Below are 15,070 nucleotides of genomic sequence, written 5' to 3' on the forward strand. Positions count from 1 at the left end.
TTCAGCTACCATTGTTTCTAATGAGGAAATACTGCACAGGTGTTCAGCTACCATTGTTTCTAATGGAGGAATACTGCACAGGTATTCAGCTACCATTGTTTCTAATGGGGGAATACTGCACAGGTATTCAGCTACCATTGTTTCTAATTAGGGAATACTGCACAGGTATTCAGCTACCATTGTTTCTAATGGGGGAATTCTGCACAGGTATTCAGCTACCATTGTTTCTAATGGGGGAATACTGCACAGGTATTCAGCTACCATTGTTTCGAATTAGGGAATACTGCACAGGTATTCAGCTACCATTGTTTCTAATGAGGGAATTCTGCACAGGTATTCAGCTACCATTGTTTCTAATTAGGGAATACTGCACAGGTATTCAGCTACCATTGTTTCTAATGGGGGAATACTGCACAGGTATTCAGCTACCATTGTTTCTAATTAGGGAATTCTGCACAGGTATTCAGCTACCATTGTTTCTAATTAGGGAATACAGCACAGGTATTCAGCTACCATTGTTTCTAATGGGGGAATACTGCACAGGTATTCAGCTACCATTGTTTCTAATGGGGGAATACTGCACAGGTATTCAGCTACCATTGTTTCTAATTAGGGAATTCTGCACAGGTATTCAGCTACCATTGTTTCTAATTAGGGAATACTGCATAGGTATTCAGCTACCATTGTTTCTAATTAGGGAATACTGCACAGGTATTCAGCTACCATTGTTTCTAATGGGGGAATTCTGCACAGGTATTCAGCTACCATTGTTTCTAATGAGGGAATACTGCACAGGTGTTCAGCTACCATTGTTTCTAATGGGGGAATACTGCACAGGTATTCAGCTACCATTGTTTCTAATTAGGGAATACTGCACAGGTATTCAGCTACCATTGTTTCTAATGGGGGAATACTGCACAGGTATTCAGCTACCATTGTTTCTAATGAGGGAATACTGCACAGGTGTTCAGCTACCATTGTTTCTAATTAGGGAATTCTGCACAGGTATTCAGCTACCATTGTTTCTAATGGGGGAATACTGCACAGGTATTCAGCTACCATTGTTTCTAATTAGGGAATTCTGCACAGGTATTCAGCTACCATTGTTTCTAATGGGGGAATACTGCACAGGTATTCAGCTACCATTGTTTCTAATGAGGGAATACTGCACAGGTGTTCAGCTACCATTGTTTCTAATTAGGGAATTCTGCACAGGTATTCAGCTACCATTGTTTCTAATGGGGGAATACTGCACAGGTATTCAGCTACCATTGTTTCTAATGAGGGAATACTGCACAGGTATTCAGCTACCATTGTCTCTAATGGGGGAATACTGCACAGGTATTCAGCTACCATTGTTTCTAATGAGGGAATACTGCACAGGTGTTCAGCTACCATTGTTTCTAATGGGGGAATACTGCACAGGTATTCAGCTACCATTGTTTCTAATTAGGGAATACTGCACAGGTATTCAGCTACCATTGTTTCTAATGGGGGAATACTGCACAGGTATTCAGCTACCATTGTTTCTAATGAGGGAATACTGCACAGGTGTTCAGCTACCATTGTTTCTAATTAGGGAATTCTGCACAGGTATTCAGCTACCATTGTTTCTAATGGGGGAATACGGCACAGGTATTCAGCTACCATTGTTTCTAATTAGGGAATTCTGCACAGGTATTCAGCTACCATTGTCTCTAATGGGGGAATACTGCACAGGTATTCAGCTACCATTGTTTCTAATGGGGGAATACTGCACAGGTATTCAGCTACCATTGTTTCTAATTAGGGAATACAGCACAGGTATTCAGCTACCATTGTTTCTAATTAGGGAATACTGCACAGGTATTCAGCTACCATTGTTTCTAATTAGGGAATTCTGCACAGGTATTCAGCTACCATTGTTTCTAATTAGGGAATTCTGCACAGGTATTCAGCTCCCATTGTTTCGAATTAGGGAATTCTGCACAGGTATTCAGCTCCCATTGTTTCTAATGAGGGAATACTGCACAGGTATTCAGCTACCATTGTTTCTAATTAGGGAATTCTGCACAGGTATTCAGCTACCATTGTTTCTAATGGGGGAATACTGCACAGGTATTCAGCTACCATTGTTTCTAATGAGGGAATACTACACAGGTATTCAGCTACCATTGTTTCGAATTAGGGAATTCTGCACAGGTATTCAGCTACCATTGTTTCTAATGGGGGAATTCTGCACAGGTATTCAGCTACCATTGTTTCTAATTAGGGAATTCTGCACAGGTATTCAGCTACCATTGTTTCTAATTAGGGAATACAGCACAGGTATTCAGCTACCATTGTTTCGAATTAGGGAATTCTGCACAGGTATTCAGCTACCATTGTTTCGAATTAGGGAATTCTGCACAGGTATTCAGCTCCCATTGTTTCTAATGAGGGAATACTGCACAGGTATTCAGCTACCATTGTTTCTAATGGGGGAATACTGCACAGGTATTCAGCTACCATTGTTTCTAATTAGGGAATACTGCACAGGTATTCAGCTACCATTGTTTCTAATTAGGGAATACAGCACAGGTATTCAGCTACCATTGTTTCTAATGGGGGAATACTGCACAGGTATTCAGGTACCATTGTTTCTAATGGGGGAATACTGCACAGGTATTCAGCTACCATTGTTTCGAATTAGGGAATTCTGCACAGGTATTCAGCTACCATTGTTTCGAATTAGGGAATTCTGCACAGGTGTTCAGCTACCATTGTTTCTAATTAGGGAATTCTGCACAGGTATTCAGCTACCATTGTTTCTAATGGGGGAATTCTGCACAGGTATTCAGCTACCATTGTTTCTAATGGGGGAATACTGCACAGGTATTCAGCTACCATTGTTTCTAATGAGGGAATACTGCACAGGTGTTCAGCTACCATTGTTTCTAATGAGGGAATTCTGCACAGGTATTCAGCTACCATTGTTTCTAATGGGGGAATACAGCACAGGTATTCAGCTACCATTGTTTCTAATGGGGGAATACAGCACAGGTATTCAGCTACCATTGTTTCTAATGGGGGAATACTGCACAGGTATTCAGCTACCATTGTTTCTAATTAGGGAATACTGCACAGGTATTCAGCTACCATTGTTTCTAATGGGGGAATTCTGCACAGGTATTCAGCTACCATTGTTTCTAATGGGGGAATACTGCACAGGTATTCAGCTACCATTGTTTCTAATGAGGGAATACTGCACAGGTGTTCAGCTACCATTGTTTCTAATGAGGGAATTCTGCACAGGTATTCAGCTACCATTGTTTCTAATGGGGGAATACAGCACAGGTATTCAGCTACCATTGTTTCTAATGGGGGAATACAGCACAGGTATTCAGCTACCATTGTTTCTAATGGGGGAATACTGCACAGGTATTCAGCTACCATTGTTTCTAATTAGGGAATACTGCACAGGTATTCAGCTACCATTGTTTCTAATGGGGGAATACTGCACAGGTATTCAGCTACCATTGTTTCTAATTAGGGAATACTGCACAGGTATTCAGCTACCATTGTTTCTAATGGGGGAATACTGCACAGGTATTCAGCTACCATTGTTTCTAATGAGGGAATACTGCACAGGTGTTCAGCTACCATTGTTTCTAATGAGGGAATTCTGCACAGGTATTCAGCTACCATTGTTTCTAATGGGGGAATACTGCACAGGTATTCAGCTACCATTGTTTCTAATGGAGGAATACTGCACAGGTATTCAGCTACCATTGTTTCTAATGGGGGAATACTGCACAGGAGTTCAGCTACCATTGTCTCTAATGGGGGAATACTGCACAGGTATTCAGCTACCATTGTTTCTAATGGGGGAATACTGCACAGGTATTCAGCTACCATTGTTTCTAATGGGGGAATACTGCACAGGAGTTCAGCTACCATTGTCTCTAATGGGGGAATACTGCACAGGTATTCAGCTACCATTGTTTCTAATGGGGGAATACTGCACAGGTATTCAGCTACCATTGTTTCTAATGGGGGAATGCTGCAGCACAGGTACTCAGCTACCATTGTTTCTAATGGGGGAATACTGCACAGGTACTCAGCTACCATTGTTTCTAATGGGGGAATACTGCACAGGAGTTCAGCTACCATTGTTACCATGGGTATTCAGGGATGGTACACTTGCTGGGCACAACGGGTTCTCTGCAGCCTTGCCCGCCAACCATACAGCTAACCGTTCTAATCATCATCAGTTTATAGGAATTATAGATACACATACATGTTGCCTTTCTATTTGAACGGATCCACATTACATATAGAAACATCGAGAAAGATCCAGGCACACAAGGATCACTGCTTGTTTTGTACGTAAAGTCCCATTTAAACTGTCACTGAACCCTTGTGTGCCTGGGCCTTCTGCTGCGTTATATGTATACGGAGGTTGTGCCGACCTCGTTACAGATTGCACCTTGCGTGTTCTGTTTGGACGAGTGTAGTTCCTGTTCTATGGATCCACATCAGTTTGTCTATAGGAATTATAGATACGCACGTTACCTTTCTAATTAAATGGTTCTCCGTGTCGGCCACATAGATGACATTGTCTTTAATAGCGACTCCCTGAGGGGAATTAAAGGACGATTCTGAGAAAGTTCCATCCTTCCAGCCACTTTCAGGTCCTACACCAGACAGGGAATTCATGGATTAAGCCTAGATTTAGTGAAAGGTTTTTTTTTTTTCTTCATTAGGTAAGAGAAAGACAAAAACCTGTTTCCCTAAGACGTAGATGCTGGCATGTACTCTACCGTGGAGTCTTTTACATCTAGATGTACGATTGCTTGCGTCCCAAGTGCCAGAAATCTATTTTGTTTCACTGAGACCTTGAACACTGGAAAAAGTCCCCAAATTTCAAAGGAGGGGACACAGCCATCAGCATCGCAAACCTTTCCCTTGACAATCATTCGCATGCAAGAACATGCACGATTTCTTCCCATGCAGAAAGGTGACAGGTTTAAAGTGAAGCATGCTGGGAGCTCGATCACGGTCACTGCCGTTACATACCATGCAGGGAGGAGATATTTTTTAATATTTAGCATAAAGCAAGTTATGCGTTTGGTTTAAATAATGGAGAGAGAATACCTATACTAGATTCCTTATATTATTTTATATAAGTAACCCAAGCCCCTGGCATTGTCCACCTATCATTGCCAGCAGGGGGGAGAAGGGGAGGTGGCATAAACTTGACTTCAATGTCACCACGATGAGCTGCAATGTCGATAGAGTGACCATTTAATGACAGCCCAGTAAACATAAAATCAGCTGTAAGAAGGAAAGCAAAGTAATAACTAATCAATCATCATAAACCGTATTCTAAAAGCAGATAGAAGTAATATAGAAACTTTATAAATGGCGGTGTAAGCAATTCCTAGAACTGCAGCTGCCGTGACTCAACTCCATGTATAAAGTAAACCAGGTTTATGAATATGGAAACAGAGCGTTGGCAAGTCTCTCACCAGAAACTGATCCTGAACCAGTCGCATATTATTGTGCATTCATGGAGTTGCAGTGTACAAGTAATTTTGTTTTATTTTGGATTTATTGTATTTTCATGTTGATAACGAATGACAATACTGTTGCTTAATAGCAAGGGTTATTTTATTATATTGTTATAACTACCTTATGATGCACTGCATACCAACCTATTCTTTGGCCTGTTCTCCCCTATTGTGCAGTGAGATTAGCGAAATACTGTGATCCCTTTCATTTAAGTCATCAAACCTACACATTGCACCTGAACTTATGTGAGGCCCCTTTAAAACATCATTTGACAAGACTGGCATTGTGTTTGTAACTTACCTCCTACAATGTGAAGGATGTGACCATTTTTCTTTAAAATCAGAATTCTATGATTCCCAGTGTCTGCCACCACCAGACGGTCCCCTGAAACATCTACAGTCACCTTCCCAGGAAAAAGCAGAAGTGAAGGAGGCAGAGAGTCCTTGTACAATTTCACAGGAATTCTTTCCAAATTTAATTCGCCTCTGTCTTTGTAAAACTTTATTGCCATGGCAGTGAACAGAAACAACTTATCCTTGTGCCCTTCTCCAATCAGGGAGAATAAAAGGTTTCCCTGAGGACCCAGTATAACCAGAGTGGGCCAGCAGGTGATCTCCAGCTCCTGCCAAAAGGTTGCGTCAGCATCGTTCACCACTGGATGCGTGATGTTGTATCGGAGAACCGCACTCTTTATATTATCCAGAACCTTTTCATTTGGAAATTTCGCCGAATGCACACCAACAATGACAAGACCATCTGAAGAAAGATTACACATGAATTGTAGGACTTTTAAACTTGGAGTCTTATGGCATTTAAAGGGACACTAGTCACCAGAACAACTACAGCTTAATGTACAGTATACAGCTTAATGTACAGTATACAGCTTAATGTAGTGGTTCTGGTGTCTAAAGCCTGTCACTGCAGGCTATACAAGTGTAAACACTGCCATTTCAGAGAAAAGGCAGTGTTTACATTGCTGCCTAGTAACGCCTCTAGGTGCAGTCACTCAGCCAGCCACTAGAGGTACTTCCTGTGTCACGTACAGCATCTCACTGCACTGCATGGAGATCCTGAACGCTCCCCATGGAGATACATTGATTCAAAACATCTCTATGAGGAGATGCCGATTGGCGCAGCGTGGAGTTTTACCGCGCATGTGCAATAGTCTCCCAATGCTTTACAATGGGAAAACAGCAAATTGGCTGAGATCATCATATTGGGATACAGGAATGTAAAATAACCTTTTCGCTTTTCTGAGTGAGGGACTGGGGGCCTAAACAGCCACACCAGCACTATGGTGTCAGGAATACAGGTTTGTATCCTGATACTATAGCGTACCTTTAAAAGTATAATGAGCACAGAGAACTGGAAGGGCTGCATTTCTTTATTTGCATGAATTGTCATTTATTAATTAGGTCACTAAATTTCCAGTAATAAAAATGATACACCTTGATAAAGGTCTTCGTGCAACTCCTCTTGCATTGATTGTGTGTGTAAATATGTGACATTGAAACATTGATCGATTTTTGACCTTTGGATCAAAAAAAGAAGAAATTTCTTGCAAATTCTCTGTGTGCGCTGTATCGAGGTGCTAAAAAACTGGAGATTGGTGTGCTCGAGCCTTGAATATCTAGGATCTCTGCAAATTTATATCATTAATCAAAGAAGTTCTACTGCTGGAACCCTGATAAAAAAAACAAATTGGATTTACCCCAGTGCCATCACTTTTTGGTTATTTATGTTTGGGAAAGCCACTTGGTGTCATCAATCAGAACCTCTACATCAGAAAAGCACTTTTAAAAGAAGATTAAGATTGTTTGTCTGTTGTCAATAAATAATAAAAAGGAGAATAAAATAAAACATCCTTTAATGGTCTCAGTGGTTCTCAGCCCACACATCAATCCTCTCAGTTCCACCATTGGAACAGAATTGGGAAATCTGTGAAATCTGGACGGTTTATGGCTTTCAAAACTGAATTGGGAACTACTGCTCTAGATAGTAAGCTCATGTGTCCAGGACATGGCAGTGCTCTATAATTACCATTAATAATGCAATTAATACCTGTATCAGAATATTTGTTTTCGAGGGCATGTAGATCCGGCAGGAGGTGAATACAGTTGATACAGCAGTATGTAAAGAAGTCCAGAACCACAACCTTCCCGTGCAGATTGCCGTGCAGAGACAGCGGACATTCTGTGTTCAACCATTCCAGACCTAGAACAGCAATAGAACCCATTTAATAAAAACGGCTCAACAAGAACAAATCAATTGGCTGCTTCAAGACGCCACTTGTAATAAAGCAACACTCTGCTTTTACAGTTTTACATAAAACAATGAACAAGGTTTGGTTTCAGGTTTCTGAAGCGAGCATTGGCTTCACGGAAAAATTGTTTAATATGGTTACTGAATGACAGGAACAGATCGTGTTGGAGGACCCTCATCATGCGCTGAAACAGAGCCCAACTTCCACTTGTTATAGACTTCTCTGAAAAGGCAGCAATTGCATGAAAATGCCTGAAGGGAGCTATTATACTCACCAGAACTACATTAAGCTGTAGTTGTTCTGGTGACTATAGTGTCCCTTTAACTGCCATTGAACATGTTATTGTACAAACACGGACGTAAGCGCAGGAGCGGTTTGTGTAACTCAACCAACTTCTAGCAAATCGCCTCAGATGCTACAATTCTGCAGGTTCTTATTGTATTAACCCCTTGAGGACACAGCTTCAGAAGTTGGAGAGACACTTAAGGACACAAACCATTTTGGTACATTTTGCATTTTTCTTATTTATTGCACCAACACATAATATAAATTCTTATTTAATATAAAAAAATAATAATAATTCCCCCGTAGTTTCTGCAATAATAACATGTGAATAATATGTCCAGCTTAGGAAAAGTAATTCAAAATAATTCATTTATGTGTCTTGAATTATAGATTACACAAAGTTACAGGCTACAAAATACAAGGCCTAAAAAAAAATTCAATGTGAAACAATTTTAGAAGTTTGTATGTTTGTAAGTTTATAGCCATCACAGAAAACAAAATTGCCACACAAAAGAGTATATTTACATGAAGTAGACATCACGGGATATTTAACCAAGGTTATTTTGGCACTTTTATGTAGCCGTTTCTTGAATATTGTAGTAAGATTGTTTTTGTTTTTTCTGTTTTTTGAACAATTTATGTCAAACTTTGTGGTGGGAAAAAAAAAGTCTTCACTGTGATAAAATCCACCAAATTATGATTCGTTACATCTTCTGAGTAAAACAATGAAATTGCCACGTCTCTTTTACAGCACTGTAACTTCACAAAATAGTCCTACAGTGGGTAGGGCTATTTTGTGAAGTTACAGTGCTGTAAAAGAGACGTGGCAATTTCAGTTTTTGAAGTGTGGATTTTCATAGATGGTGCTGATGGGTCAGTGTTCAATTTTGGAGCATTTTAGCAGGTTGCTTTTTAAACTACCACATAATGGCTTACGGTTTCTTAAAGAAGACACCCCAGGATATTTCAAATGGCATATTTTGAACCTAAGCGTGAAGTCATTTTTTCACTCGTTTGTACCAAATGTAGTGGTAATAAGCATTTTTTTCTGCTTTAAAAAAAAATATATATTTATTTTTGAGTGCAGAGTTAAATACAGGTTTCAGCAATGTCACATGACATGAGAGATTAACAATAGATTGCTTTGAGTAACTATATGGACTTGCTAGACATGTGGAAATGAAAATAAATGAATGCACAGGCTAAAGAGATGAACATGCTGAGTGAAATCCTGCTAAGCAAATTATGTACAGCCATATCACAAGTCAATAAGTAAAGGTGTGAACCCCCATCCCTAGTAGAAGCCTACAAATTCAAGCAAGTTGGTATATACCCTCAGCATATGTTTAGCATATAACTTACCCCCAATCTAGCATGCTAAAGGGACAAAGTGATTCAATACATCTCCAAAGTGATTGTATACCCCCCTCCCCCCCTCATATCACACTGGGGGGCTATACAAGAGAAAACCAGCTGGATCCTGCACAGTAGTGGTTTACAGACAGCCAGTCCAAGCTTAGCTGATGCCCACATGTGGGAAGTTCATGATGGAGGCAGGGAATTCAATAGAGGCCACGGCACAGTGTGAGGAAGACGGGACATTCTCCCTGCCCTAGGCCGACACGCGGGCCAGCAACTTTGAGCCATGGATCTGGAGGCTCAGGGAGACCAAGTCCATCCCACCTCGTGGGCGACAGGAGGCCCTGGTGGTAAGTCGACGCCTGCGGCGGGTATCTCTCCGTTGGTGTGGGTAATGCTTCGAGGTTAATACCCTGGGGGCCCTATGCCTAGGCAGGCTGACCTTAAGCCTTTTTCTGCTTTTTTGACACGTACAAAGAGCTTTTACTATATATTTTGCAAGCCTTATGTGTGCTACTGCTGTATAATACTTCATAGGTTTCTCAGCTATGTCGTCTGAGTACAGCAATTACCCCATATGTACCTTTGCCAGGTATATGTGGATTTTGAATGGGCTCATTTGAGACACAGCCATTGCAGGGTTTATTTCCTCAAAACTTTGAATACTGATGCTGGTTCCATGTCCCATTTTGGAGCATTTTAGCAGGTTGCGAATGCAAACTTTTTGTTTGTATGTAAACTTTTTATTACTGTCAGCAGAACATCTACAGCTAATTGTATTTGTTCTGGTGAGTATAATAATTCCTTTTAGGCTTTTTACAGTAAACACTGTCTTTTCAGAGAAAATGCAGTGTTTACATTACAGCCTAGGGATAACTCCACCAGCAACTCCTCAGATGGCTACCAGAGGTACTTCCTTCTGCATGGAGACACTGAACTTTCCTAATAGAGATGCATTGATTCAATACATCTCTATGAGGAGATGCTAATTGGACAGGGCTGTGTTTGACTCTGCCCCTGATCTGGCTCCTCGAAAGTTTCAGCCAATCCTATGGGAAAGTATTGTGATTAGCTCAGAGAATGACTTCTGTTGAGGTCAGCCAAGAAGGCAGATTAGAGGCAGAGCCAGCAGCTGCAGGATACAAGTAATACTAGTGGGGCTAGGAGGGTAAGGGGTGGAGAGGGGTGTAAATGGTGGAATACATGACCCTATAGTGTTCCTTACACCCTTAAATAGCATAATACTAAATTTCTCAATATCCCAGTAACTTACACCCATCCCAGCTAAATAAATAGTTTTTACATATTACAATAATAAATTAAACAAATTGAAACCCCCAAGTGTTAAAATTAAGTAAATGTTAATGTTTAGGGCTTTAATAAAAATAAAATATTGTTATCTGTATTTTGGTCACAGCAGTCACTGGAGGGCGGTGGCTCAGCAGACCCTGCAGCACATGTGATCGCTCTGACTGTCAGAGCGATCACATGGGCTGGGACAGAGCAATTGGCTGCTGCCGGTCTGCCTCTGACATTGAGCCTGGCTGCAGTAGCATTAACCCCAAATTTCCATGATTGCGACAATCTGGAGTTAATTTTAGTAAATTCTGGAAATTTTTCATCATGTGCCTTTAAGGGTAGTACTGCCTTGAGGGAAAATTTCCATCCAGCATCCTTAAGGAGTTGTGGCTGTATGCCATGTTTACAAATAGATGTGTAAGTGGAATGGGGTGGCCAAAATGTACATCAGTGGCTTTGGAAGAATTAGAACTTCGTTAGAGGCGGCAAATCATGACAGCCTGTGAATCATTCATACAGAAGGGAAGTCAATCACGTAAATTAGTTGCTTTTGGATCCCTTATTTAATGGAAGACAAACATATAGTCCTGACCCTATAGTGTTACAATCACCATATAGCCCCCCTAAATATAGTAAAATCGTATATTTATTCCAGTCTGATGCTGCTGACTCTGCCCCTGATCTGCTTGCTGGCATCAGCAATGATGATCTATAGGAAAGCATTGAATTGGCGGAGATGACCAATTCTGATGATCTCAGCCAAAGAGGCAGGCCAGGGACCAATTTTCTATTTAAAGGGACACCATAGTCACCAAAATAATTGTATCTTAATGAAGTGGGTTTGGTGTACAGATCTTGCCCCTGCTTAATTCTCTGCCATTTAGGAGTTAAGTCACTTTGCTTATACAGCCCTAGTCACACCTCCCTAAACACCTTCCTGCAAAGTGTCATGTAATGTTTAAACTTCCTTTATTGCACAATCTGTTTATTCTAGAACAGGGCTGTTCAACCTGCGGCCCCCCAGATGTTGCTGAACTACAACTCCCATGATTCCCTGGGAAAGAATCATGGGAGTTGTAGTTCAGCAACATCTGGGGGGCCGCAGGTTGGACAGCCCTGATCTAGAATATCATATTGTCTGGTCTGTTAAAAGCCTTGTAGAGCCTCCTTTGTGTGATTGAAGTTCAACTTACATAGCAGGAGGTAAAAACGTATGAAGTAAACACCTGATTAGAGATGTACCGAAATGTCGGCTACCAAAATCTTCTACCGAAAATGGGCCTTTCCCGTTTCGGCCAAAAACGTATCAAATTTGCCAAAATGTAAAAAAAAAAAAAAAGTTTCAACATTTTTTATTTTGGTAGTGTATAGCTTAACAGACATGCTTGCATTAACTGGGACTGGGGAGGAAAGAACACAAAAAAAAAAAAGGGAGGGGAGAGGAACACTATGGGGGACCACTAAAAGAGAAGGGAAGTTTTTCATATTAGATTAAAGGACCACTATAGTGCCAGGAAAACAAACTCGTTTTCCTGGCACTATAGGGTCTTTTGGGCCCCCTCCCGCCAGGCTCAAGAGGGGTTATTGACTTACCTTTCTCTGGGGAACTCTCCTCCCTCTGGGGGAACTCTCCTCCCTCTGCCAAAGTCCGCTTAAATGCGCATGCGCGGCAAGAGCTGCGCGCGCATTCAATCAGTCCATAGGAAAGCATGTCTCAATGCTTTCCTATGGACGGCAGCGTCTTCTCACTGTGATTTTCACAGTGACAAGAGCAGAAGCGCCTCTAGCGGCTGTCAATGAGACAGCCACTAGAGGCTGGATTAACCCTAATGTAAACATAGCAGTTTCTCTGAAGCTGCTATGTTTACAGCTGCAGGGTTAACCCTAGAGGGACCTGGCACCCAGACCACTTCATTGAGCTGAAGTGGTCTGGGTGCCTATAGTGGTCCTTTTAATTAAATTCATTAAAAAGTCTAATATTAATAAAATTATAGGAAAAAAACTTTTTTTAAATACCGTATATACTCGAGTATAAGCAGAGTTTTTCAGCACATTTTTTGTGCTGAAAAACCCCCACTCGGCTTATACTCGAGTTAATGTCTAAAGACCAGGACCGCCGGGCTCATTACAAGCCTGGCGGTCCTGTTGGGGGCTGGCAGCGAGCTGTTACTTACCTCCCAGCAGCTCCTGTCAGCTCCTCCGTGCAGCTCCCCTGTCAGCTCCGTTCTGCTCACAGAGTAAGTCTCGCGACACCCGCGGCCGTCAGAACGTTGCCACGGGTTACCGTGGCAACGCTCCGCGCGGCACACAGACCGCGAGACTTAATCTGTGAGCAGAACGGAGCTGACAGGGGAGCTGCACGGAGGAGCTGACAGGAGCTGCTGGGAGGTAAGTAACAGCTCGCTGCCAGCCCCCCCACTGAACAGCCAATGCCACTGGACCACCAGGGATTAACAGAGCCCCCCTCCCTGGCCAGGCAACAAGCAGGGAGGGAGGACAAAAACCAATAAAAAAATACAAATATTAAAATAAAATTATATTAAAATAATATAATAATATTTAAATAATAATATTAAAATATATTAATATTAAAATGATATTAAAATTAAAAAATTAAAGTAATAAAAATGCCCTCCACCTCACCCAGTTTACACACACTACACAAACACACACACACACACACTGCATTATATACACACACTGCATTATATACACACATTGCATTCACACAAACACACACTGCATTATATACACACACTGCATTTACACAAACACACACTGCATTCACACAAACACACAGCATTATATACACACATTGCATTCACACAAACGCACGCTGTATGAATGCAGTGTGTATATAATGAATGCAGTGTGTGTGTGGATAATGAATGCAGTGTGTGTGGATAATGAATGCAGTGTGTGTGGATAATGAATGTAGTGTGTGTATATAATGAATGCAGTGTGTGTATATAATGAATGCAGTGTGTGTATATAATGAATGCAGTGTGTGTATATAATGAATGCAGTGTGTGTGTGGATAATGAATGCAGTGTGTGTGGATAATGAATGCAGTGTGTGTGGATAATGAATGCAGTGTGTGTGGATAATGAATGTAGTGTGTGTATATAATGAATGCAGTGTGTGTATATAATGAATGCAGTGTGTATATAATGAATGCAAACACACACTGCATTCATTATATACACACACACTGTAAATAAATATTCAATTAATGTAATTTTATTGTGATCTAATTTTATTTAGAAATTTACCCGTAGCTGCTGCATTTCCCACCCTAGGCTTATACTCGAGTCAATAAGTTTTCCCAGTTTTATGGGGTAAAATTAGGGGCCTCGGCTTATATTCGGGTCGGCTTATACTAGAGTATATACGGTAATTTGGGGAAAAAAGTCATTTTCGGTTTTCGCCCAAGGGCATCCTAAATTTTTGGTTTCGGTCTCGGCCCAGAATTTTCACCTGATTGAAAATGAAAAAGTTACTCCAACAAAACTGTGTTGTAAGAAAAGAGTGTTTTGGTCAGTACACCCCCTTCCTGTAAGCTTCCTTTCCACGTTTCATACATCTGCATTCCTAAAGCTCCAGTGTTCCTTTAACTGCGAACTTGGGTTTAAAATTGCTAAATTTGAGGAGTTCTACTGCTTAGGTTAAGCCACATACTGGCTATTTTTGCTTCATTTTTTATATTTCATATTCATATTTTATATTTTGCAAATTTGAAATAAGAAAAAAAAAGAGAGAAATGATATATTTATATCTATCATACAGTTGTAATGCAATTATTCAACAGCCATTGAATAACAGGTTTATTGTCGAAATGTACAGACTTTCAGCTGTTTGCAATGAACAAATCAAACAAAAGCAATTGAAATAATTCAACACAATGAAAGCAAAAAACTAGTCACAAGAGAGTGCTGAGAATGGACAGCAGCTCAAATAGCCTGCCCTTCGCTGGATCCACGCTCAGTTCTCAAGTGGCTTCCCTAAATTCAACAAGACTTGGTGGCAACAGGCACTGAGGTTTCAGAGAGCACAGTAAGGTGTGTACTAAAACGCAGAAGAGTTCCAACCCAAAAGGGACGAGAAAAATCTGCTCCACTATGCTCAAAATCCTATAAATAAGCTACAGAAGTTTGGGATTCTGTAGAGTTATGAAACAAAACTGGAACTTTTCAGCGCAATGGGTCAGCGGTATTTCTGAATTAAGCAGAATGACGCATACACAAATAAACACTCTGCCTACAGTTAAGCATGGTGGTGGCTCGGTGATAGTCTGGGGCTGCTTTGTATCCTCTGGCACTGAAAACCTGTAGT

General features: G+C 40.9%; 1 protein-coding gene across 1 annotated transcript in view; it reads right to left on the reverse strand.

Moving 5' to 3' along the window:
• The window catches only part of NHLRC2 (NHL repeat containing 2), a 49,070-nt gene that overhangs the window by 22,404 nt on the left and 11,596 nt on the right, over positions 1–15,070 (reverse strand). The window contains exons 2-4 of the mRNA XM_063433850.1: positions 7,594–7,746; positions 5,833–6,288; positions 4,534–4,655 (exon numbers count right to left, since the gene is read on the reverse strand). Of these exons, the coding sequence (XP_063289920.1) occupies positions 4,534–4,655; positions 5,833–6,288; positions 7,594–7,746 (731 nt within the window). The remainder of the gene's footprint in view (positions 1–4,533; positions 4,656–5,832; positions 6,289–7,593; positions 7,747–15,070) is intronic.

The sequence above is a fragment of the Pelobates fuscus genome, chromosome 10 (genome assembly GCF_036172605.1).
Source record: "Pelobates fuscus isolate aPelFus1 chromosome 10, aPelFus1.pri, whole genome shotgun sequence".
Classification (NCBI taxonomy): domain Eukaryota; kingdom Metazoa; phylum Chordata; class Amphibia; order Anura; family Pelobatidae; genus Pelobates; species Pelobates fuscus.